This window comes from Phoca vitulina, unplaced genomic scaffold (assembly GCF_004348235.1).
Source record: "Phoca vitulina isolate PV1807 unplaced genomic scaffold, GSC_HSeal_1.0 scaffold22, whole genome shotgun sequence".
Taxonomy (NCBI): domain Eukaryota; kingdom Metazoa; phylum Chordata; class Mammalia; order Carnivora; family Phocidae; genus Phoca; species Phoca vitulina.
Window position 1 is genome coordinate 25,789,553 of NW_022589725.1, and position 27,037 is coordinate 25,816,589.

General features: G+C 40.9%; 1 protein-coding gene across 3 annotated transcripts in view; it reads right to left on the reverse strand.

The window, feature by feature from the left end:
* SEL1L2 (SEL1L2 adaptor subunit of ERAD E3 ligase) overlaps nucleotides 1–27,037 on the reverse strand; it is a 137,491-nt gene that overhangs the window by 12,865 nt on the left and 97,589 nt on the right. For 2 of the 3 annotated variants that reach the window (XM_032419651.1, XM_032419652.1), the window contains 7 exons: nucleotides 20,423–20,491; nucleotides 11,540–11,617; nucleotides 6,502–6,564; nucleotides 5,849–5,936; nucleotides 3,481–3,629; nucleotides 2,174–2,339; nucleotides 1,992–2,066 (listed from right to left, as the gene is read on the reverse strand). In XM_032419651.1, the coding sequence (XP_032275542.1) occupies nucleotides 1,992–2,066; nucleotides 2,174–2,339; nucleotides 3,481–3,629; nucleotides 5,849–5,936; nucleotides 6,502–6,564; nucleotides 11,540–11,617; nucleotides 20,423–20,491 (688 nt within the window). The remainder of the gene's footprint in view (nucleotides 1–1,991; nucleotides 2,067–2,173; nucleotides 2,340–3,480; nucleotides 3,630–5,848; nucleotides 5,937–6,501; nucleotides 6,565–11,539; nucleotides 11,618–20,422; nucleotides 20,492–27,037) is intronic. The other variant, XM_032419650.1, reaches the window with a different exon arrangement.

A 27,037-nucleotide genomic window follows, 5' to 3' on the forward strand; every position in this document is an offset into this window, starting at 1 on the left:
AGCTCTTTCTGAGTAGAGGTATTATCATAAAATTTGTAAGCTGCTAAAGACATTGGTTAAGAGGGTTTGCTTCCCAGATGCTTCAAAAGGTACAACAAACAGGGCACCTGGGTGGCTCAGTCATTAAGCATCTGCCTTTGGCTCAGGTCATGATCCCAGGGTCCTGGGATCGAGCCCCGCATCGGGCTCCCTGCTCCGCGGGAAGCCTGCTTCTCCCTCTCCCACTCCCCCTGCTTGTGTTCCCTCTCTCGCTGTGTCTCTCTCTGTCTAAAAAATAAATAAAATCTTAAAAAAAAAAAAGGTACAGGCAGCTGGGGGCAAGTCCTTATAGCACTGCTACCCAAGAGAGGGGCCTGGACAGACCTTGAGAGGCAAAAAGCCCTTACAGCGTTAATGAGAAACCCACTCCATTTCTAATTTTGCCCAAAGCTGCCCTCCATTGACCTAAAGATTCTTTCTGGGCCATAACCACAAAAGAACAGGACTTCTGGTGCATTTAAGTGGTAAGCAGGGCCTCTGAAGTCCCTGAGCTGGAAGGCAGTGAACGAGCAGGTTTTCCAGAGGAGTCAGTTCCACTGTAATTAAGGGGCTGACTGGGGACATATGGTGACTCTGACAGGCTCTCAGGGGGTCACTTGACAGTGGGAAGGATTCCCCCCTTGAATTTCACAGTCACAGCATGGTGACTGAGTCCTGATGGGTCAGCACTCTCTTCACACACAGCCACTGCTGAAAGAAGCACCACCAGCGCTGATTAGATACGTTCATTATTACGTTTCCTAACCTCAAGTGAGGCACTCAGCAGCCTCATCTCCAAGGACATTCATGCCTGACCTCTCTTGTGACACATAATTATTTTTAGCGGCTTGACTTTTTTTTTATATTGGCGAATTCTGTTTTAATATTAATGTCCCCTCGCTTTCAACGTCTCCTTTCCTTGGTGCAATTTCCACACATTTCCTGGCTTGCAATAAGCCTGTATTTGCTGCAATTGAGCTGATTTGCCATGGCTGAGAGATTGGTGTTGTTTCCCTATGCCAAACAAGGTCTTTATTGCATTTTAGAAAACACACACTTTTCTTCTATAGGGAATTTCTCGCTAAAATCGCATGGATGGCTTGCTGCCCCGTCACCGGCTCAGCTGGATCTGCGAAGGCACCCCTGTGACTTTTCCTCTTGGCTTCATATTAGTGTCAGCTGAGAATTATTTTTTATCCCATTCACTTCGTATGGAAAGAGACGATTCGACCTTACCATGAGACACTTTTAAGAAACTTAATCGTAAATAAAAATTGCTCTTTTAGTGCATGAGAGTTCCTCACATATCCAAATCCTGATCGTGAGAGCTTTGCAGCATCTGTTTGTTTTCACTAATGCCACCTGCCAGTGCTTTCCCACCAGTGCTAGTGTATATTCTTCATCACATGTGAACCCTGTAAGCTGGGCACAGGGAGAGGATCTTGATATTTGACTCTGGGTTTTGTTCTGTTTTGTTTTCTGGTGCTAACATGTTAATAGTTATAATAAAGATCTGAAGTTGGTAGTAATCATCAATGTGGTATTTTAAAAGAGCAATCAAGTGAGTCGTAGATCCATGAATAATTTTGCCTATAAATTCATTGAGACATAGGTCACTTCTCTGATGAGTTCAGAAGAAAACTCAGCAAATGAGTGACTGAAGTCAGAACAAGAAAACTGGTTTCCTGAGTAAAACTGATGTTTCAAACAATGGCTCCGGTGCCATGGAGACCGAGCCATAGGAAAATTCCTATGGTTTACCAAACCAGGGACCTAGAGAATAACAAAGAAAAGAAATTCCTGGAAATGACCCCTCACCAAAGACTGACCCTAAGATTGGTACAGTTCGAAAGACCACCTAATTGATATCCTGCAGCTTTCTGCTTATACGCCCAAGAACCCAGCTGGAGCAAATCGATGACTAATAGTGGGCAGGGACCAGGTGTATGCTCATTTTTATTTAGGTTCTGTACCTTGAATGGCAGCTCGATTCCATAGGAGAAGTGCCATTGGATACATCTTCTCTTTTTCAAGAATTTTAGCCTTTTCTAAAAAAAGGAGACATTTCATTAGGAAGGCTTAAAATACCCGTGTAGTAAAGTCATTTATGCATATGTATGATTGGGGAATTGCAGAGAATTTTAACTTATCTTACTAGATTCCAAAATGAATGCTGAATTGCTTTGAGCTACTTCATACCCCATTTCTGCAAGTAGTGCATACTGAACAAGAGAAGAATCTATATCACCATCTTTATAGGCAAAGTATGCTGTCAGGAATTTCTCAGCCCAGTGGCCTAGTTCACAGACACCTTTATAAAGCTGTACATGGAAAAAGAAATAAAGCAGACTAGTTAGCCGATATACTTCATCCCAGGCAAATGATAAATGAAGTCAATCTTCAGCTTCTGCTGGCTGGTCAGGCAAGGATTTTGGGTCTAAAGCATGGTTTCTGAAAATTATTTAGGGGGAAGAGATAATACCTTTCATAGGCACAAAGATTACAAGTGTATATTTTTTGGTCTTGAGCTGAAACTTCCTGAGGCTTATTTTAAATTTACATAATAAACTCTCCTGACTTAGAGGCTATTTGGCAGGACAAGAATGTATCGACTTCTATTTTTTAAAAAAAGGACTTTCTGGGTACTGCTGCTCTGCAAGGGTGAGTTATAAGGCCACAGCTGATGTGGAAAGGAGAGAATGAAGGGAAGACAGTGCCTGAGGGTGTAGGTGACATAACCGCGAGGGAGGTGTGCAGAGCTCTGTGGGGACAAGCGTCAACTTAGCTGAATAGCCCTTATGTAACCAAAAGAGGTTAGCCATACATAATTCATTAGGAAGCTGGCAAAGGAGCAAATCTAAAGATAGATTATTAGCTGGCAGCTTTTGAAATGAGTTTCAGAGGGGCCAGATTGCAACATGGAGGTATTTATATTGGTGCAGCGGAAGTGTTTAATAAATCAATAAAGGGCATTAAGGTCCTAAAAGCTTTCTTTTGAAAAGTACATCACTGGCTCGGGCTGAAAGGATTCACTTTCTTAGTTGTCATCCAAATCATCAAGAACCTAAGGACCTTGCTTTCTGGGAAGAAGTGGGCTACATTTTCTGGGCTCAACCAAGCCTTTCATTTCCCAAGTCACAACTCCCAGTCCCACTTAGAAGTGCCAAAATGCCCTGGCCATTTGACTGAAGGCTGAGACCGAGCCCCTTAACTGAATTCTGAGGTGAGCTCTGAACCTGATGAAAAGCCAAAAGCAAGAGAGGAGGGATCATTTCTCTTCTTCCCTTTCCCAGCCCGAGTTACGTTTACGTCACAGCTTTTCCGCCCTGGCAAATGTCCGTGTTCACACTCTCAACTAGGAGAGGTAATACCTATAAAATCAAAGGCACCAACAACTTAAGGACAGTATCACCTCCTCTCTGTGATAAATGAAGAATGCTTTAGAAACATCCCATTATTTACCTCCACAGCAGTTCTGCACGATCTTAACACTCCCGTTCCTGTCGCGTACATCTCGGCCAGGTAATAAATGGCGAGGGGCTGCCCACTCTGAGATGCCAAGTAAAAATATTTGAAGGCAAGTTTATAATCCTTCCATACTCCAGAGCCAGCTGAAAATTAAAATTATTTTGAGCCACCCCTTATTCGTTTTATATTTTACATTATAATCTATGGGTATAATGGTCACAGTGATGCCTACTATTTTACACTTGATCTTAGCCAAAAGTAGGATGAGAAAAACCAACCAAAAGTCAAGCTGTTTTAGATCCACTATTTGGAGGGGAAGAAGTTAAGTTTGATTATAAGGAAGAACATGGAAATTTATGTTCTTGACCTATTCAGAAACCTGAAGAAGAAAGACTCTTCAGTCTTATGAAAATATCTTCTTAATACAGCACACCTAAGGTTAATAAAAAGCAGACCAAGAGATGGTCTCTGAGGACTAGGGACAACATCAGGACGTGGCTCACCATCCTTGTCCTTCCACACCAGGAGACCAGTAGAGCTCCTCCCAGCCGTAATTACAGAGTTTGGAGCTGGCGAACTCCAGCTCCCGGAGGCCCAGCTCAGACTCAACTCATGCTTGTAGCAAGGAGAGGCATTTAGGGCTAGGGTGGAAAATCAGCACACTCTCAGCAGCTTGTCCTGGCTCTCTCATTACCCCTTTGTGAGTTGGGCACCTCTAAGGCACTTCATTTGTAAAAGGAGAGGCTTTCACTAGATGGTCCTTAACCTGTCTTCCAGCTCTCAACATTTCATAACCTTTAGAAACAGTGCCACTAAGAGCAAAGACTCTGGAGGCAAAGCACTTGGGTTTGAATCCCAGTTCCACTAACTGTGTGATCTTGGGCAAGCTGTTGGACCTTGATGTGCCTCAGTTTGCTCATCTATAAACTGTAGGATACCCTTAGACGTGTTGAGAGGACTAAATGAGTATATACACATAAAGACTTAATAAACATTACTATTACTCTTATTCTAGAGGCTTGAGGAATCTGATAGATCCTGGGCCTGCCAATGATGCAATCTGCTGCTGCCCTAGCTCCACGTCAAAGGAAGGACTTCGGATACTCAGGTGTGTTCAGATCTCTTGGTACTCATCTTGGGCACTCCCTCTCTCAATCCCCAGAGAGCATTACAAACTTTCATGGCTTTCTGAGACCTCCTACCCCAATCACTCTACCTTTGCTCTCAGAAGACAACTTGGTACCTCCTGGCTCCTTGAGGAAATTCTTACATTGTCTTTTCTCACTTGCCTCTCTCTTCCTCCCTCCAGATTTACATCTGCACCATCCTTTCCTCCAACTCTCCAGTCTTTGAGAGTGAGAAATCCCTCCTCTTTATCAAGACTAAGGAGGCCTCCACCTATCTGGGTGCAATCAGATCCAAATGCCACCCAACTTTTTCTAGAACCTCTTCATCAATTATCTCATCACTCCCAAGACACATAAACCATCTCCATTGGCTGGCTCTTTTTTTTTGACAAAAATTATACCCAGGTCTCTCATCATCTTAAAAAGAACTCCCTCTTGGTTCTTGGTCCCCCTCATGCCACTGTTCCATCTCTCTTCTTCCATTTAAAGGCACACAACTTCCAAGAACATTTTTACTCATCTACTTTCTCACCTTCTATTCATACCTCAATCCATCATATCTGGCTTCTACCCCAACCAGTCCAATGACCACACAAACATTCTCTATACTGACAAGTCTCATGGATTCTCAGCCCTTTCTTATTTGTTTGTTTGTTTTTGTTTTGTTTTGAAGAAGCAGGCTTCTCATTGCATTTCACAGGGGTGATCATTCATTTATTCTTTCTTCAAAGTTATATCCTGTGGCTTCCTTAAGATCACTTTTCCCTCTTATGCCTCTGACCATGCCTTTTCAGTCTTTTTGTGACTACTCTTTCTATGCCCATCTTTTCAATACAACACTGAGGACTACCAGATTTCTGACCATGGCTCACTGTTCCTCTCATGCTCTCCCTCTTTTTGAGTGTCTCAGCTACTTTTAACTAACTCCTGTTATGTTGATGCCTCCCAAATCTTTCTCTTCATGTCTGACTTTTCTTGTGAGTTTCATACCTGCTTTTGGATATCACAAGGCACCTCAAATTCAACCTTTTCAAAAGTGAGCTTCCTGACTGTACCTCCTTGCTTCCTCCCTCAACTGGTGTCCTCTTCTTAAGTCTTCAAATTCCTCCTCCAATTGCTGCCTCAATATTCTATCTAAACCAATCACTCCCAAAATTTGATCTTTGTTAAAAAAGGAGTAGACTTAATAATGCATTTGTCATTCTTGGTATAGCAGCCATATTTGTAGCACTTACAGTAGTACATGAAGCCTAATTGAAACTGTGCATTGGGCCATCCTTTTTCTGCAGCTTTCTGAAAGTATTTAAGTGCTTCAGCATAATTCTGCAAGATAATTACACTCTATTACTCAAAGGTGTATTTATAACTCCATGGTAACAATTGCCTTCCACTTAAAAAAAAAAGAGTATAGATGGTGCTTTATGTGATTTAGGCTAATTAAAATAATATCTGAAGTATTATACATTTTATTTCATTATTATATTGGATTCTATTAGGAAATAATTATCTCATTTTCACTGTAAATTATGTGTTTTCCTACACTGACAGGTTTTGTTAAATATTGGGGGAAGGTCACTCAAAAGGCAGAGGTTACACTAAGAAGATAAATTTCTCTATCAGAAAAAATCCTCGGAGGTTGTATGATTAATAAGGTTACTTAGAATCTATAATTCTAAGATATAATTAGGGTTGTTATTCTTGTCACAGACCTGTTCTATGTCTCTTTGGCAAATATTCCACTAGATTATTATATTTTCTATTGTCAAATATGATAGTTTGGCAAACCAGATATTAAAGACTAATTCCTTTTAATTAGTCAACGATCATGAATTTTACCCTATAAATTGCTAGGAATGTGTTGAAAAGATAAAGAAATTTTTTAACTTACCACAGGAACTCCTTTTCCATAAAAGTAAAGAAGACCAAGCCCATGAAGACCAATTGCATTGCCCTGGAACAGTTTTAAAAATCCAAGTAAAGTCCCAGAAGAATTCATGATGAGGAAAATTATGACAAAATCATTCTAAATATTTAAAATGTACCCAGTAGGGGATTAAATCAAGGCAAGTTAATCAGGCAGTTGGTAAATTACTCTGTCTCTCTCTAGTTTCTCCTTTCAGACCTTCATAACTCCCTTTGACTAGAAAAGAGGGAAATGAAGGTCAAATCTTTTCTCCATTCTTTCACTCAGCATTTATTTAGTGCTTGTTTTGTGTGTGACTCCATAATAGGTGTTGGACTGAGGTAGGAGGTGAAAGTTAAAAGATGAATGAACAACGATCCCTGCCTCAGAGAGTTCACTGGCTAGTGGGCTCTGATCAACTAGGTAGCACCTCTTAAAATAGCCAAGTCAAATGTGGTAAGTCCTATAGTAGAATCAGATTCAGGAATGTTGTGGACACCTAGTTGTATGTTGTGGACATCAACAGCCTAGATGAGCCTAGGGACTGAGGGGATTGAGTTGTCAAAGGTGATTGACATTTGAGCTTCGTCTTGAGGATGTGTAGGAGCTTTCCAGAAGGAAGTCTATCCAGACACTTGTTACCTGCTTTGGTCAAAGGAGGTTGATATAAATGGCCAAATAACATTTTAGAGATTCTGTGAATTTCAATCTAGCCATTATGGATGGTAAAGCACTGTTAGCATATGTTTCTTTATTCAAATATGTTCCTTTATTCAAATTTGACTGCTTATAACATCATCAATGTCTTCTTTTCCACTTGATGTTAAATTAATTACCATTTCTTTTTCTAATTAGTATTCTAAAGAGTCTAGGGAAGGGAGTTTTTAACATGTTTTAGCATTTACCACATGTTCAAATATATTGATATTTAGCATATCAATCCAGGATGAAGAGTGAACCTTAAAAGTGACTTTCCCAACCAGGAAACTCACTTTTCTTTTTGTCTCCTATCATGTATTTCACTCTTTCGTGACTGAGTGAGGAGGCACATTTGGCCCACCTGTCATTTAGCAGACCTGTAAGTTTGTTTTACAGGTTTATAGTATTTCCTCAGGAACTCAAGTTTTGATTGAAAGCTCTCCAGATTTCTTCTTACCTCCTAAATGGAGTTATTGTGGATGCAGCCAGAGTACCTCTCAGTGATACAAGAATAGCACATAACTAGAGAAGGCATAGTTGAAAAAAAATTTCAAAACTCCAAAGTTTGAGCTTACGTATACCAAAGGGCCAGCTATTGTAAGAATTCTTAAGGATGGTCCAGCTGTATTTAAAACAGGTGGAATATAGCTGCTCTCTTCTTCCCGCTTGTTCCATGACTACATCTACCTGTGGTCCTAGGACTCTTGGGATGGTCTGGTCTGGGGGTGGTAAGGCCTGCTGTGATGGTTGTGGTAAAGTCTGGTGAGTCTCTCTTCCAACTATCCTCATTTTAGGTCTTGAGAAAAATGGAAGGGAAGGGAAATGAGAAGAGGGAAGGAGGAAGGGAGAAAATAGGGTACAGGTTCTAACTTTTGACTCACCAACTGCATAAGGACCAGAGGACTTATTTGTAACTTTCAGGTCAGGAGTAGCCAACTCAGATATACCTCCAGGAGCCATTCAAGTACTGTAAGAAGTACATTAATCCAGGCGATAGAGTGACAGAGACTGAGACAAAAGAGAGGGTTCCTGCCCCGTCTAAAGGCAGCAGCAACCCCTCCGCTCTCTGCTCCAGGCCGCTGTTGTCACATAGAATGGCAGCCTCATCTGGTCAGCTCTTCCCATTTTCCAAGAAAAGCTGGATGTCCAGACTTTTATATGACATTTCCTAATCTTTGTTACTTCAGTATAGTTGACACACGGTGTTACATTATTTTCAGGTGTATAGGGTAGTGATTCGACAACTCTCAATACGTTATGCTATGCTCACTGCAAGTGTAGCTACCATCTGTCACCATGTGAGATTTCCTACTCTTTGAAACACTTTCTGGGCCAAACAGAACATATGTATAGGCAATCCCCCCATATATAACTTCCACTTCAGGGCTCAGAGCTCTTGCTTAGGTTAAATGACATGAACTTAGAGAGCACATGGTCATTTATTTGTCAAACATTTAATGAACCTCTACTATGTACTAAGACCACCATCCTCCTCTAGTTGAGGAGACATGGTCTTCAGATAGTACAAGAGAAGGCACAAGGTAGAAGCAGTAAAGTTCCAGCAGTACAGAGAGTGAATGGAGGGCAAGCGCAGAAGAGGGGAAAATTATATGAACCAATGTGGGTAGAGATGACTTTGTGGAAGGAAGCTGTCCTCTGGGGGATGGGTAGGATTCAGAATGGGGGATTTTGGGAAGGGAAGCAAAATGACAAAAGTGTGAAGATGAGGATGGGCCTGATGTGTTCAGAGGTGTGAAACAGAAAAGCAGAAGGGTACTCCTGGGTGGCTCAGTTGGTTAGGTGTCTGCCTTTGGCTCAGGTCATGATCCCAGAGTCCTGGGATTGAGTCCCGCATTAGGCTCCTTGCTCAGCAGGGAGCCTGCTTCTCCCTCTGCCTCTTCCTCCTGCTCCCCCTGCTTGTGCTCTCTCTCTCTCTCTGACAAATACATAAATAAAATCTTAAAAAAAAAAGAGAGAGATAAAAGCAGAAGAATATGGTCCAATATGGACCAAACAGGATAACTGCTTATGTTTCTGAGTAAGTAAGATAAAAGAAATCACGAAGACTGTAGCTTTGCATTCTGGTACTGATATGACTTAAAAACAAATTTAAAAACGTATGTATGGTTATAGACATTGGGGAGGGTATGTGCTATGGTGAGTGCTGTGAATTGTGTAAGACTGTTGAATCACAGACCTGTACCTCTGAAACAAATAATACATTATATGTTAAAAAAAAAAAAAGAAGATAGTAGGAAGGGAAAAATGAAGGGGGGGAAATCGGAGGGGGAGACGAACCACGAGAGATGATGGACTCTGAGAAACAAACTGAGGGTTCTAGAGGGGAGGGGGTGGGAGGATGGGTTAGCCTGGTGATGGGTATTAAAGAGGGCACGTTCTGCATGGAGCACTGGGTGTTATGCACAAACAATGAATCATGGAACACTACATCTAAAACTAATGATGTAATGTATGGCGATTAACATAACAATAAAAAAATTAAAAACAAAAAAAAGAGGGCACATATTGAATGGAGCACTGGGTGTTATATGCAAACAATGAATCATGGAACACTACATCAAAAACTAATGATGTAATGCATGGTGATTAACATAACATAATAAAATTTAAAAAAACATACGTATGTGTGTGTGTGTGTGTGTGTGTGTGTGTATCTACTTTTTTTTTTTTTAAGTAGTAAAAGAAGAGTGTGGATATGCAGAGTGGAAGACAGAAACCCTTTACTTTGGTAGTGACCCCAAGTGAGAAATCTAATAAACCATCCAGGTGATGATAAAGGAATATATATGGTCATGTCCACCTGATGCCATTCAGAATAATTAACCTAAATATAATTTCAGATTTTCTCTGTGTAGAAAGGTAGCTCAGGTTTAGAACACAAGTAGCTCAGATCCCTGCTGGTTACACAGCCCTGAATAGTTTGGGAGCTGGTTTAATTTACACATCCAGCTTCCTGGCATTATTCCTTTGGGCTGACAAATCAGCGTTATTTGCCAGATTACAAGAGATCTTCCTCTGTTACATTACCCCACCTTCTTTTCAGTCGGCTTTCCCTTGTTATCCTAATCTAATGGTACTCCAGATAACCAGCCTGCTGAGCAAAAATTTCTTATAAATTACAAGGGAGAGGAGCCGAGTACCAGCCTTCTCAGTAATTTACACCACAATAGTAGCAGCTCCGAGGCGCTAGTCATTTATAAATAGGCTCCTAAAGCAGTGTGTGGGCTTTTAAAAACTGAGAGCAGTTGAAAATATTCCCCAATTTGAGCACATCTTTACTCCCAGTGTTGCAGTATGGGGTTGTAAGACAACACAATGCTTCCTACTGTGCAGGGTTAGAAAGTTTATCAGGGCCATTCCCCAACATTAGGCTGATGAGTGTGGCAGTGAGGATGTTCTTAATGCACCGAAGGGATTCAGAGTAGTCTACTAAGTTTTATCAGACAGATGCCAGGCTCACTGAGCCCAGGAATCAAGACAAAAATTTTCATGGCAGGAGCCATATTAGTCCATTTTTATATTCCCTCACAGGTCCAATTAGTTCTGCCTTGGATATGCTTTGAGGTTCATGCCACCTCACAAGATAATAGCTGACACACTGTGTCTACTGTAAGCCAGGAATTATTGCTTTAAGGGCTTTGTAATACCAGGCCCATAAATATTAACCTATTAAATCCTGGCAACAACATTATGAGGCAAACTTATATTCCCATTTGACAGATGGGGAAATTGAGGCACAGAGAGGTTATGTAACTTGCCCATGGCCACACAGGCAGGGTGCTGCAGGGCTGGCATTTAAACCACGGATTCTGCCTCCAGAGCCATGCTCTCATCCATCTTGTCCCCATCCCCTGTCTGATGATCTGCTCGGGTCAGGGGAGTTTCTAGCCTTCGGGGGCGATCGAACTGGAAAAAACTGGGCACTTCTTATTTGTCTTTGTCCTGAACTTACCGCAGACATTGTTTGAGTTTTCCCTTCCTCTGTCCTTGTCCCTTTTATTTCCCGTTTCCTGAGCTAGATGGCCTCACCTACTGCATGGGGGAGGGGAAGCTGGGACTTGTCTGGCCCCCTGCTAGCGCAGCGTATGTTGCTGCCATTTTTCATTTACTAAGAAGACAAGCGATGTCTCCCCCTATCCCAACGCCCTATTTCATTGCCAGTGATATTCTTCTTCTACAGGACACAGAACTCCCAGGCTCATTAGCTGGGCATGGGGCTTTGGAATCAACTTTTTGGCATCAGTCTGCATGTAATAAAAGCCAAATGTTTTTCTGGGCTTACAGGAATGGGCTGAAGACATACCTTACTGGCTGCCATGGAAAAGTATTTGAAGGCAGTAGCATTATTCTGTGGCACTGCCGCATTCCCCTCTAAATACATCTAAAAAAAAAAAACAAACGAACAAACAAAAAGAGGACGTAAAAAACTAAGGAATTAGTGGGTGATTAAAATATGTTTTAGAGCTACATAGACATGATGGTTGCACAACATTGTGAATGTACTAAATGTCACTGAATGATACACTTTAAGATGGTGAATTTTATGTTATTTGAATTTCACCTCAATTTTCATAAAAGGAAAAACTAAGGAAATAATCTACTACATACATTCTGGGGTGACCTTGCTGGAGGGCAAAGAAATGGACCCTGTTTGTGTTTTCTCACATTTCCTTTCATCTCAAGTTGTCTGTAGCCCTTGGGGAAGTGGTGCATTTGTCCCCATGGTTACTAATGCGAATTGGCTGCAGGCAGCCAAGGGCAGCACTTGGGGGAGTGAGTGGTCTTTGAAGGAGAGAAAAAAAAATGTGCCTCTTTAAAGGAACTGTCCACGAATTTGCTCAGCAGCCGAGGAGCATCCTCCCTTGGTAGGGGGCCCAAGGATGGAGTTTGGTCAGCCTAGAGCTGGTTCTCATTCCCAGGGTGTAGGAAGGAGGCACCTCACTGGGGGGAGGCCTATACCAGTTAGATGCTCAACTGGCCCAGATGTCTTGTTACATGGCAGAGTAGGTGGTCATGGTGGTGGTAGGGGTCTCTGAACTACACTCAGCCCAGGCGCCCTGAGCCAGGTGCACTTTTCAAGGCTACTTTTGGTGCTCCAGATAAAGGCTGCTGTTGTATGGGGCTTTTTCTCGAACTGTCACCTCAAGAATACTATCCTCAGTCTGGAGTGGAATGCCTGGGTCAGCTGCTTCCATGAAAGACATTTGTCACACTCTACTGGGTTCCATTCACGGGTAGCATTAGTTTCTTAAGATTTTTAAGAAATGAAAAAGTACTGATCAAGATGAAGCATATACAGCCTCCTCACTGGAGGGATTCCTGGAGAAGCTGCAGTGTGGGGATGCTCTAGACCGAGTACTGCCCTCAGTGTCTTTTCACCTCCTCCTCCTGCAGCGGCGGCGGCGGCGGCAGGAGCACTTATCAGTGGCAACTTGAGGCTGCACCCTGGGCCAGCCCCCAGGGTGGTGCTCAACTGAGAGGGGGGCTCAGTGCCCCAAGGGGTGTGTGTAGGGTGGGAGTGGCCAGCTGGGACCAGCTGGTGGCCCTGAAAAACCTCCCACACACCCACACCCACACACCCCTTTGGGGTTGCAGGCTGCCCCTCCAAGAGCAGAGGCAGCAAGAGGACAAGTGTGTCTGGCACAGGTCCACGCGGGGAAAGCAGTGGGGATGGAGACCGGCATCACCTTCTGATCCTTCAGTGGTATTGCTAACTTGCCTTCCTGACCCAGAGTCAGTACCAATCTATTCCACTTGGGAAAGACTTAAGAGTCAACTAAAGAAACACAAACTGGAGACATTAAAACCATTGGTTATCTCTCACATCTAGAATTGAGAAGGCCTGTCATCTAGTCAAAAGAGATTAATTGCCTATGTGCCATCAAACTAGATGTTGAAGTGAAAAATCTAAAGAGCTAAATATATAAATAAAAATAAATATGAGGGGGAGGAGCAAGATGGCGGAGGAGTAGGAGACCTAAATTTCGTCTGGTCCCAGGAATTCAGCTGGTTAGGGATCAAAACCATTCTGAACACCTACAAACTCAACAGAAGATCAAAGAAAAGAATAGCAACAACTCTCTGAACAGAAAAGAGACCACTTTCTGGAAGGTAGGACGTGTGGAGAAGTGAATCTGAGGCCATATTCGGGAGGATAGACGGTGGGGGAGGGGGCCTCTGTCAGCTGCTAACAGCAAGTGATAGAGAAATGGAGCACAAAATTGGAAATTTTAGAAGTCAGCTCCGCTGAGGGACGTTGCTCCAGTGGCTAAGCAGGGGGTGGAACCCTCGCTGGGATAGTGTGGTCTCAGGACCCTCGGGGTCAAAGAAAGACTGGGGATGCCTGAGTGCGGCAGATCTCCCAGGTATCAGAGCAGGGAAGCCAGCTGCAGAGACGGAGCCGAGGAGCGGGCTCTCAACTTGGGGTTGCCATAAACCGTGATCCGTGGCACAGTCGGGCCACTGCTCCTCCAGCAGGGACCCAACAAGCGGCAGATCTGGGGAGACTCCCCTTCCTCTCCTGGGAGAAGCGGCGTGGGAGTGCACCGCAGGGATCTGCTGGGTTTGGAGACTCCACACTGAGTCGGGTGCCAGAGATAGAAATGCTTGGTCACAGGCCGGGTGAGCACGGAGTGCGGCCGGAGACCAGGGAGACAGGAGTGATTGACTGCTTTTCTCTGGGGGTGCACTGAGGAGCGGGGCCCTGAGTTCTTGGCTCCTCCGGGGCAGAGATTGGGAGGCCGCCATTTTCACTTTCGTCCTCCTTGCAAGGAGCAAAAGCTCCTGAGAGCAAACCCGAGCAGATTACTTAGCCCGGACCTGGCAAGGGCAGGGCAATTCCGCCTCCGGCAAAGACATTTGGGAACCATGGCAACAGGCCCCTCCCCCAGAAGATCAGCATGAACAGCCAGCCAAGACCAAGTTTACCGATCAATGAGAATGGCACAGCTCCAGCGCTAGGGGAATACAGCACATAGAATTCATGGCTTTTTTCCCATTATTCTTTAGTCTTCCAAAATTAATTTTTTTAATTTTCTTTTTTTTTCTTTTTCTTTTTCCCTTTTTCAACCAACATCTTACCAATCCCTTTTTTAAAAAATCTTTTTTATTTTTCATTTTTAGAGTCATATTCTATCCCTTCAAAGTAGTTAACCTTATTTTTGGTATATATGTATAAGTTTTTCTCTCTTTAAAATTTTGGGATACAGTTTCTTCTAATAGACCAAAATATACCCTAAATCTCTAGTGTATGGCTTTGTTCTAGTCTCCTGCCTGATCACATTCTCTCTGGTTTTTTTTTTTTTTTTTAAATCCTCTTCTTTCTTTTTTCAACCAACTTCTTATCTTAGCAATTCCTTTTATAAAATCTTTTATAATTTTCATCTTTACAGTCATATTCCATCCCTTCATCGTATTTACCCTTATTTTTGTACATATATAAGTTTTTCTTTCTTTAAAATTTTGGGAGGCACTTTCTTCTAACAGACCAAAATACACCCAAAATCTAGTGTGTGGCACAGATCTATGCACCAGCCTGATCATATTTGATCATATTCTTTTTTTTATCTTTTTCTTTTTCTTTTTCTGTTTTCTTTCTTTCCCTTTCCTTTCCCCCGGTTTCAGGTCTCTTCTGATTTGTATAGTGTATATTTTTCTGGGGTGGTTGTTACCCTGTTAGCATTTTGTTCTCTCATTCATCTGTTGTCCTCTGGTCAAAATGACAAGACGGAAAAAATCACCTCAAAGAAAAAGAACAAGAGGCAGTACCGACTACCAGGGACCTAATCAATACGGACATTAGTAAGATGTCGGAACTAGAGTTCAGAATGATGATTTTAAAAATGCTAGCTGGGCTTGAAAAAAGCATGGAAGATATTAGAAAAACCCTTTCTGGAGAAATAAAAGAACTAAAATCTAACCAAGTCAAAATCAAAAAGGCTATTAATGAGGTGCAATAAAAAATGGAGGCTCTAACTGCTAGGATAGATGAGGCAGAAGAGAAAATTAGTGATATAGGAGACCAAATGATGGAAAATAAAGAAGCTGAGAAAAAGAGAGATAAACAACTACTGGATCACAAGGGCAGAATTCGAGAGATAAGCGATACCATAAGACAAAACAATATTAAAAAAATTGGGATCCCAGAAGAAGAAAGAGAGGGGCAGAAGGTATATGGGAGCAAATTATAGCAGAGAAATTCCCTAACGTGGGGAAGGAAACAGGCATCAAAATCCAGGAGGCACAGAGAACCCCTCTCAAAATCAATAAAAATAGGTCAACACCCCGACATCTAATAGTAAAACTTACGAGTCTCAGAGACAAAGAGAAAATCCTGAAAGCAGCTCGGGAGAAGAGATCTGTAACCTACAATGGTAGAAACATTAGATTGGCAACAGACCTATCCACAGAGACATGGCAGGCCAGAAAGGACTGGCATGATATATTCAGAGCACTAAATGAGAAAAATATGCAGCCAAGAATTCTATATCCAGCTAGGCTGTCACTGAAAATAGAAGGAGAGATAAAAAGCTTCCAGGACAAACAAAAACTAAAGGTATTTGCAAACACGAAAACAGCCCTACGAGAAATCTTGAAAGGGGTCCTCTAAGCAAAGAGAGAGCCCAAAAGTAACATAGACCAAAAAGGAGCACAGACAATATACAGTAACAGTCACCTTACAGGCAATACAATGGCACTAAATTCCTATCTTTCAATAGTTACCCTGAATGTAAATGGGCTAAATGCCCCAATCAAAAGACACAGGCTATCAGATTGGATAAAAAGACAAGACCCATTGATATGCTGTCTGCAAGAGACTCATTTTAGATGCAAAGACACCCCCAGATTGAAAGTGAGGGGGTGGAAAACCATTTACCATGCTAATGGACACCAAAAGAAAGCTGGGGTGGCAATCCTTATATCAGACAAATTAGATTTTAAACCAAAGACTGTAATAAGAGATGCGGAAGGACACTATATCCTACTTAAAGAGTCTATCCAACAAGAAGATCTAACAACTGTAAATATCTATGCACCTAACATGGGAGCACCCAATTATATCAGCCAATTAATAACAAAAGCAAAGAAACACATCAACAACAATACAATAATAGTGGGGGAGTTTAACACCCCCTTCACTGAAATGGACAGATCATCCAAGCAAAAGATCAACAAGGAAGTAAAGACTTTAAATGACACACTGGACCAAATGGACTTCACAGATATATTCAGAACATTCCATCCCAAAGCAACAGAATACACATTCTTCTCTACTGTGCATGGAACATTCTCCAGAATAGATCACATCTTAGGTCACAAATCAGGTGTCAACTGGTACCAAAAGATTGGGATCATTCCCTGCCTATTTTCAGACCACAATGCTTTGAAACTAGAACTCAATCACAAGAGGAAAGTTGGAAAGAACTCAAATACATGGAGGTTAAAGAGCATCCTACTAAAGAATGAATGGGTCAACCAGGAAATTAAAGAAGAATTTAAAAAATTCATGGAAACCAATGAAAATGAAAACACAACTGTTCAAAATCTTTGGGATGCAGCAAAGGCAGTCCTAAGAGGAAAGTATGTAGCAATACAAGCCCTTCTCAAGAAACAAGAAAGGTCTCAAATACACAACCTAACCCTACACCTAAAGGAGCTGGAGAAAGAACAGCAAATAAAGCCTAAACCCAGCAGGAGAAGAGAAATAATAAAGATAAGAGCAGAAATCAATGAAATAGAAACCAAAAGAACAGTAGAACAGATCAACAAAACTAGGAGCTGGTTCTCTCAAAGAATTAACAAGATTGATAAACCCCTGGCCAGACTTATCAAAAAGAAAAGAGAAACGACCCAAATAAATAAAATCATGAATGAAAGAGGAGAAATCACAACGAACACCAAAGAAATACAAACAATTATAAGAACACATTATGAGCAACTCTATGGCAGCAAATTAGATAATCTGGAAGAAATGGAGGCATTCCTAGAGATGTATAAATTACCAAAACTGAACCAGGAAGAAATAGAAAACCTGAACAGACCTATTACCACTACGGAAATTGAAGCAGTCATCAAAAATCTCCCAAAACACAAAAGCCCAGGGCCAGATGGCTTCCCAGGGGAATTCTACCAAACATTTCAAGAAGAATTAATACCTATTCTTCTGAAACTGTTCCAAAAAATAGAAATGGAAGGAAAACTTCCAAACTCGTTTTATGAGGCCACCATTACCTTGATCCCAAAACCAGACAAAGACCCCATCAAAAAGGAGAATTACAGACCAATATCCCTGATGGACATGGATGCAAAAATTCTCACCAAAATACTAGCCAATAGGATCCAACAGTACATTAAAAGGATTATTCACCACGACCAAGTGGGATTTATCCATGGGCTGCAAGGTTGGTTCAACATCTACAAATCAATCAATGTGATACAATACATTAATAAAAGAAAGAACAAGAACGATATGACCCTCTCAAAAGATGCAGAAAAAGCACCTGACAAAGTACAGCATCCTTTCTTTATCAAAACTCTTCAGAGTATAGGCATAGAGGGTACATACCTCAATATCATAAAAGCCATCTATGAAAAACCTACAGCGAATATCATCCTCAATGGGGAAAACTGAGAGCTTTCCCCCTAATGTCAGGAACACGGCAGGGATGTCCACTATCACCACTGTTATTCAACATAGTACTAAAAGTCCTAGCCACAGCAATCAGACAACAAAAAGAAATAAAAGGCACCTGAATCAACAAAGAAGAAGTGAAACTCTCACTCTTTGCAGATGATATGATACTTTATGTGGAAAACCCAAAAGACTCCACCCCAAAACTGCTAGAACTCATACAGGAATTCAGTCAAGTGGCAGGATATAAAATCAATGTGCAGAAATCAGTGGCCTTCCTATACCAACAACAAGGCAGAAGAAAGAGAAATTAAGGAGTCGATCCCATTTACAATTGCACCCAAAGCCGTAAGATACCTAGGAATAAATCTAACCAAAGAGGCAAAGGATCTGTACTCAGAAAACCATAAAATACTCATGAAAGAAATTGAGGAAGACACAAAGAAATGGAAAAACGTTCCATGCTCATGGATTGGAAGAACAAATATTGTGAAGATGTCAATGCTACCTAGAGCAATCTACACATTCAATGCAATCCCCATCAAAATACCATCCACTTTTTTCAAAGAAATGGAACAAACAATCCTAAAATTTGTATGGAACCAGAAAAGACCCCGCATAGCCAGAGGAATGTTGAAAAAGAAAAGCAAAGCTGGTGGCATCACAATTCCCGACTTCAAGCTCTATTACAAAGCTGTCATCATCAAGACAGTATGGTACTGGCACAAAAACAGACACATAGATCAATGGAACAGAATAGAGAGCCCAGAAATGGACCCTCAAGTCTATGGTCAACTCATCTTCGACAAAGCAGGAAAGAATGTCCAATGCAAAAAAGACAGTCGCTTCAACAAATGGCGTTGGGAAAATTGGACAGCCACATGCAGAAGAATGAAACTGGACCATTTCCTTATACCACACACAAAAATAGACTCAAAATGGTTGAAAGACCTAAATGTGAGACAGGAGTCCATCAAAATCCTAAAGGAGAACACAGGCAGCAACCTCTTCGACCTCAGCCACAGACACTTCTTCCTAGAAACATTAGCAAAGGCAAGGGAAGCAAAGGCAAAAATGAACTATTGGGACTTCATCAAGATAAAAAGCTTTTGCACAGCAAAAGAACCAGTCAACAAAACTAAAAGATAACCGACAGATTGAGAGAAGATATTTGCAAATGACATATCAGATAATGGGCTAGTATCCAAAATCGATAAAGAACTTCTCAAACTCAACACCCAAAGAACAAATGATCCAATCAAGAAATGGGCAGAAGACATGAACAGACATTTTTCCAAAGAAGACATCCAAATGGCCAACAGACACATGAAAAAGTGCTCAACATCGCTCGGCATCCGGGAAATCCAAATCAAAACCTCAATGAGATACCACCTCACACCAGTCAGAATGGCTAAAATTAATAAGTCAGGAAATGACAGATCTTGGCAGGGGTGCAGAGAAAGGGGAATCCTCTTACACTGTCGATGTGAATACAAGCTGGTGCAGCCACTCTGGAAAACAGTATGGAGGTTCCTCAAAAAGTTGAAAATAGAGCTACCATATGATCCAGCAATTGCACTACTGGGTATTTACTCCAAGGATACAAATGTAGTGATCCGAAGGGGTATGTGGACCCCGATGTTTATAGCAGCAATGTCCACAATAGCCAAACTATGGAAAGAGCCAAGATGTCCATCGACAGATGAATGGATAAATAAGAAGTGGTATATATATACAATGGAATATTATGCAGACATCAAAAGGAATGAAATCTTGCCATTTGCAATGACGTGGATGGAACTGGAGGGTATTATGCTGAGCGAAATATATCAATCAGAGAAAGACATGTATCATATGATCTCACTGATATGAGGAATTCTGAATCTCAGGAAACAAACTGAGGGTTACTGGAGTGGTGGGGGGTGGGAGGGATGGGGTGGCTGGGTGATAGACATTGGGGAGGGTATGTGCTATGGTGAGCGCTGTAAATTGTGTAAGACTGTTGAATCACAGACCTGTACCTCTGAAACAAATAATACATTATATGTTAAAAGAAAGAAGAAGAAGATAGCAGGAAGGGAAAAATGAAAGGGGGGAAATCGGAGGAGGAGACGAACCATGAGAGACTATGGACTCTGAGAAACAAACTGAGGGTTCTAGAGGGGAGGGGGGTGGGGGAATGGGTTAGCCTGGTGATGGGTATTAAAGAGGGCACGTACTGCATGGAGCACTGGGTGTTATACGCAAACAATGAATCATGGAACACTACATCAAAAACTAATGATGCAGGCGCCTGGGTGGCTCAGTCGTTAAGCGTCTGCCTTCGGCTCAGGTCATGATCCCAGGGTCCTGAGATCGAGTCCCGCATCGGGCTCCCTGCTCGGCAAGAAGCCTGCTTCTCCCTCTCCCATTCCCCCTGCTTGTGTTCCTGCTCTTGCAATCTCTCTCTCTGTCAAATAAATAAATAAAATCTTTAAAAAAAAAACAAAAACAACTAATGATGTATGGTGATTAACATAACATAATAAAATTAAAAAAAAAAGATGAAGCATGTACCTTTCCAATAAATGCCATGGCATTTGCACTCCCAGCCTTTGCTGCCTTTAAGAAGTAGTATAATGCTTTCTGGAGAGAAAAGGGACAGTGTTATTGACAGTCACAAACATATCCTACAAAATGGCTTTTCAGACCAAACTTTATTTCATTTAACATGCATTCAGAAAATATCTATGAAATGCGCACACTGTTTAAGGTACTATTTCAAATGCTATTTCAAACATAAACCTGAAGAGTGGGAGCTATATACGGTTCACATATATAATTTTAAAATGTGAGGGCTTGGTTTTTCGCATGTGGAAAGGCATGATGGGCATGTGGCTTTGTGGAGGACAGATGGATCCCAGCTCGAGAACTACATAGTCTATTATTTTGAAAAGTATGCTTCGATGTTGACACTATGTACTTATTTTATAAGACAGTTAGTACAATTTGGTAGAATTGGATATGTAGCTTCCTAATGTTTATAAGGCAGAGTGAATAAAACAAGACACATCTGGCTGCCTGCTGATACCAGGTCTTTTTACAGAGGTAAACTTCAGGCCAATTCTTTCTAAATCAAAATGAAGGAGGCCAGCCAAGCCTCTGATTCTCTTTAGGTCATAACATTAATTGAAATGCTCAGTCTAGAACATATAAGGGCTGACCTGACCCTTGTTGCCCATTCCCTAGGCCTCATCTTGACCTCTTAGAAGTTCTCCTCAGAAACCACATGAAGCATTAAAAGAAATCCACCGCAGGAATGAGGAATGAAGACACTCTCTGAAGTGTCTTTTTAGGACACAACTCTTCTGCTCTTTAAAAAGCCTTGACTAGGTTGATGTGCAAGGATCTGCTCCTCCTCAAAGACAAGAGAAGGTTTAAGGAAGAAATGTGAGTAGTTCTTTTATATGTAAATTTATTCCAGAAATATTGCCAATTTATTTGGGAGCCACACCCTTGTTCTAAAGTCAGTCTGCCTTGTGGACATAACTAAATATAAATGCCACCAGGGCTGTACCTCACCAAACCACACACCCATGCATCCATCCACCTCTTCTAGTCTTCATTTATTCTTTCAGAAACTTGATTGAAAAGAGCTATGTATATGGTAGTATGTTAAGTTATTATAGGTGTGTCACAAATGAATAAAAAATACCATCTCTACATTTGCTGTCTACCAATACTGCTGAGAAGAAAGGCATGTATGCAAATAGCAATGACAGTAGATGAGAGGTGGGAACAAAGGAACACCAAAAAAGAATTAGAGAGGTATGGCATAACAATTATACATATGTGTTTTACAATCTTTGTCTTACCTAATCTTCACAACAGCACTAGAAGAAGGTACTATTAATATCTGAGCCAATTTTGTGACACTCAAAGTCAAGCAGGTGGTACTAGAGTCCCATAAGCAGCCTGATTCCAATTTCCATGCACTTAGTACTCTGCCTTCACGATGTCAAGAAAGGGACTCAAATGACAAAGGTCTCACAAAAAATGGAGAGAATTCACCGGTGCAGAGGGCATCATAGGCTGAGGAATAACATGAGTAAGGAATGGAGATGGAAATGTCCAAGGTGTGTCTAGGAAATACTAATTACTTCAGTATGGCTGAAGTAGAATACCCAAAAGCTAAGACTTGCAAGAATATGATGGGGCCATATTTTAACAGTCTTGAATACTAGGCCAAGGCTTCTATTTTCTTTGGTAGAAAATAGAAGCTGTTGGAAATTTATGAGCATAAGGGAATCTTAAAACAACAAATGATGTCCAAAATGTCCAGAAAAACCTGTGTCAATTGGATAGGAGGAAATTGTAGCAATGTATGATTTATCAATCATCTATCAGTAAACAAATCAAATGTATGATTTACCAATCACATTTATCAGACCCCATTAATATAGAAAATGAAGGTATTTCTTATGAATGCCTCTACTGAGCCAAGACCCAAATATACGTATAGGCAACTATCATGGCAAGCATCCATAGATTTAAATGTCTGAATCCCCTGTACTTAGCACAGTGTCTAACTGTATATCCGGCACTTAGGAAATATTTCTGGAATGAATGCATGAGCGAGGGAATGGAAGGATAAGTTTATAAATCTCTAAAATAGGGGAACTGGATTTTAAGCTTTATAGTCGCTCATACTGTGATTCTGTGAAATAATTTTCAAAGTCCAGTTTCAGAATTTGGCTCTCAAAATATTTGGCAATAGAAAATCTTGGGAAAAAATTGTCACTCTGAAAAACTATATTTGAATTGTTAAAAGAGAATAAGCAAATAAGAATCAGAAGAAAATAAGAATCCTGGAGTTTTCCCCGTCTTTCAATATGATGATCCCATAAAGACAAAGGAATTGAAGCTTTCTCTAATTTCCCCTTCTACACCCTTCCACTCTCACGGTTTACTTGACATTTCAGTTCTCTTTTATTTGTCTTTAAATTAACCTGCCTTTAGTGCTATTGCTTTAATTGTTTGAACATTTACTAAACACTATGTGCAAGTATCATGCACGTTACTTTGATGAGTCTTTGCTTTCAAAGAGTTAAGTATCCATTCATCCATCTATCTGTCAATCCATCCATCTACCCATCCATCCATCTTCCCATCCATCCATCCATCTGCTGTGGTCTGCATATTTGTGTCCCTTCAAAATTCATAAGCTGAAAACCTAATACCCAAAGCGATGGTATTAGGAGGTGTGACCTTTGGAAGGTGACTGGCACAGAGCTTTCATGAATGGGATTAGTGCCTTTATAAAGGAGGCCTCAGAGAGCTAGCTCATTCTTACTGTTATGTAAGGATACAATGAGAAGTCCATAAACTAGAAGAGGGCCCTATCCAACCATGCTGACACTCTGATCTCAAACTTCTAGCCTCTGGAAATGTGAGAAATAAGTTTCTGTTGTTTATAGCCACCCAGACTATGGTAATTTCCTTATAGCTGCTAAAACAGACTAAGACACCATCCATCCTTCCTTTAAATATTTATTGAGCACCTCCTGTCATATTTTACTGATTCTAAGATGTACCCCCACACACACTTTAATCAGGACACTTCTTACTATCAATGGCATCACATAATTTATATTGGCAGTGTTTTTTTCTTTCTCAATAGAACATAAAATAAGGTATCTTATAATTGATGGTGTCGTAGATCGGATGAAATATAGTACATCCCAGGTATTATGCGAAGTGAAATGTTATTATTTAAACACATATCTTCTTAAAACAATGAGCATGATTTTTCATTGGTTCAAGAAAATCCCTAGGTTTAATCAGTTTGTAACATTTCCCCTAGAATGAAATGCCAAGAAAATGTATTACTTTAAAAATATTTATGAATACTTCTTTTATCTCAAAATCTGTACATCATTCTGAAAAGGGATGAAATTATCTCTTGTCTTTTTAATGGGTGTCAGGGTAGACAAAGCAGTTGCCCTTACATATCTGGTATTATGCCTCTGCTAGGTTTAATTTAATTATGCCATATCCACTTTATTTTTTTTATTAACATATAATGTATTATTTGTTTCAGGGGTAAGGTCTGTGATTCATCAGTCTTACATAATTCACAGCACTCACCATAGCACATACCCTCCCCAATGTCCATCACCCCCATCCCTCCCACCCTGCGATATCCACTTTAATAATATGCACCCAAATACCCAGCTTTCCTAATCCAATTTATTCTGAGCCGGTATAAATTTAGGAATGCAAATTACATTAAAATATATGTGTAGAAATTCAAGATAATGTAATCAAGGATTGCATATACAATATTTTTCAGTAATTAAAATTTGGTAGTGGGGAGGGAGAGGTGAAAATGTTGCCTATAGTGACAACTCATGAGAGATTAATTTAATCAAACAATGAGAAGAAAAAAAAGGCAAACTAGTTTTTTCCCAGTATTTTAATACTTGATTTGCTGGGCAGTAAACTGGGCATTACTTACAATTATAAAGAACCTTACACTAATAATTTTCTTTGGTAGACTGAAGCATTGGCATACTGGCTCAAGTGGTGGTTCTCAGGCTGAGGACCAACATATAATGCTTAGGATGCTATCACTCATTCATTCATTCATTCATTCACTAAATACCAAGTACCTAATATGTACCCAGTACTATCAGAGTATAGGATACATAGGAATGAGCAAGACAAACAAGAACTTACATTCCATTGTGGGGAGACAGATAGTAAACAAGTCAAGATCTATATGATTCAGGGGGTGATATGGGAAAAGGAAAATAAACACCGTGATAGGATAAGTGGTGGAGAGTAGAGTTGATCAAGAAAATCCTCTCTAAGGAAGTAAGACTCAGAAAGATGAGAGGCCAGCCGTGGGAAGAGTTGTAGTAACAGCCTTTCAGAAACTGGGTTTTTCCTTTTAACTTCTCTCACTCCCATGCCACTTCAAGTTGATCCTGGTACAACTAAGCTGTGGTAAGGTGCAAAAATGACCACAATACTTCACAGTTGTGCCTATTAAGAGAAGTCCTTTTCCCCTGCCCCTTCAATGTTGGCTGGCCTTGTAATTTGCTTTGGCCAAAAGAATGTGGTAGAAGTGATTTGTGAGTTCCAACCCTAGGCCATAAGAGACTTTCCTGCTTGTCTTCTTAGAACCCTGGGCTGCCATGTGAAAAGCTTGGGCACAGTTGGCTGGAGGAAGGGAGCATGTGGAGACACCTAGTCATCCTAGGTCACAGATGAGGCCATCATAAACCAGCCAGCCCTGGCCAGTACTCTACAGATGCATGAGCAAGCCTAGTCAAGGTTGGTTGAGCCTGGCTGAGACCAGAAGAATTATTCAGCTGAGCCCAGCCAAAACTGCTAACCTGACAAAATCATGAATTAAATAAATGGTTGTTGTTTTAAGCCATCTAAATTGGGGAGTGGTTTATGAGGCAGCCTAAACTAACGTATACATAAGCCAATCAGTCTTTTTTTTAATGTTGAAATTTTTTTTAAATTTTATTTTATTATGTTATGTTAGTCACCATATATTACATCATTAGTTTTTGATGTAGTGTTCCATGATTCATTGTTTGCGTATAACACCCAGTGCTCCATTCAATACATGCCCTCCTTAACACCCATCACCGGGTTGACCCATTCCCCCACGCCCCTCCCCTCTAGAACCCTCAGTTTGTTTCTCAGAGTCCATAGTCTCTCATGGTTCGTCTCCCCCTCCGATTCCCCCCCCTTCATTTTTCCCTTCCTGCTATCTTCTTCTTTTTTTTTTTAAACATATAATGTATTATTTGTTTCAGAAGTACAGGTCTGTGATTCAACAGTCTTACAAAAGTCACAGCGCTCACCATAGCACATACCTTCCCCAATGTCTATCACCCAGCCACCCCCTCCCTTGAGGAATTCTTAATCTCAGGAAACAAACTGAGGGTTGCTGAGATTAAGAATTCCTCATATCAGTGAGGTCATATGATACATGTCTTTCTCTGATTGACTTATTTCTAAGCCAATCAGTCTTAAGGTTTGAAAACTTAACTAGAGCTCTCCAGGCAGGTTTGGGTTTATTAGGTTGAGGAAAGCTGGAAGGACAAGCCTGTGCTCCCCCCCAGCATGTGCCTGAACCACTCTGATGGTTCTGGAATCAAACCAGGCTTTTGGTGATATCTGGATGGGAAGCATGGAGCCCAAGCCAACCATTTGAAAGTTAGAGCTAAAGAAACCTGACGAATTATATCATTCCTTCTTTTTGCATTATAAATGAGGAAACTAGATTTTGGCTGTATACTACCCCCCCCCCCCCCGCCAGGTTAAAAGGAAGCAAGGTTTAATGGAAAGAGCACAGGCTTTGAATGCTGAAGCCCAGATTTCAAATTCTGATTCTTAACAACATTACTAGTCAGCTGTGATACTTGAAACAATTTACTTCATCCCTACAGCCTCAGCTCCTCATCTGTAAGATAGAGATAATAAAACCTCTGTGAATGAGCCCGTAGGAGAGCCTGAATGGGCTCCTTGATGTTGCCCAAGTGCCTGGCTGTTGCCACTACAGCACCAGAACCCTTCACTGCCAGCCCTGAGATTGTACTTCATCCTCATCTGGAGGCAGCTCCCATCTGGTGTTCACAGTGGCTGGAGGTGCCCAGGAGTATTTAGCTTTGTGGAGTTTTTATGTACTCTGCAAAGATTGATGGATTTTCCCTACAGCTGAGGTTTGGATGCCTTCGTACTCAACAGAATTTCATGTTTATGGAAAATGAGTAATTCTTCCTAGTTTATGCATCTGTTATTTAACATGAGAAACTCATTGCAGGCTGAAATCTGATACTGGAGTAATATCGTGAATCTAGAACTTCCCATCTAAGAAGCTAGAACCTTAGTTATGAGGACAATTAATAAAATCTGAACACCTTCAATTGAGCTGTCTTAAGATGCATGTGCTTATTTCAAGTGCTATCTGTTTTGTCACATTTTATAAAATTAACTTTGACATTTAGCCTATGTATACTGTACCTCATATAAAACACAAGTTACACTCATAAAAACAATACAAAGTGAAATGAACAGTAACAACAGATCAACTCTTTTATGTAACCACCTTATTAAAGTAGTTATTTCTATTGCTTAGCTATTGGGACTATGTTGAAATAGGGTATGTGT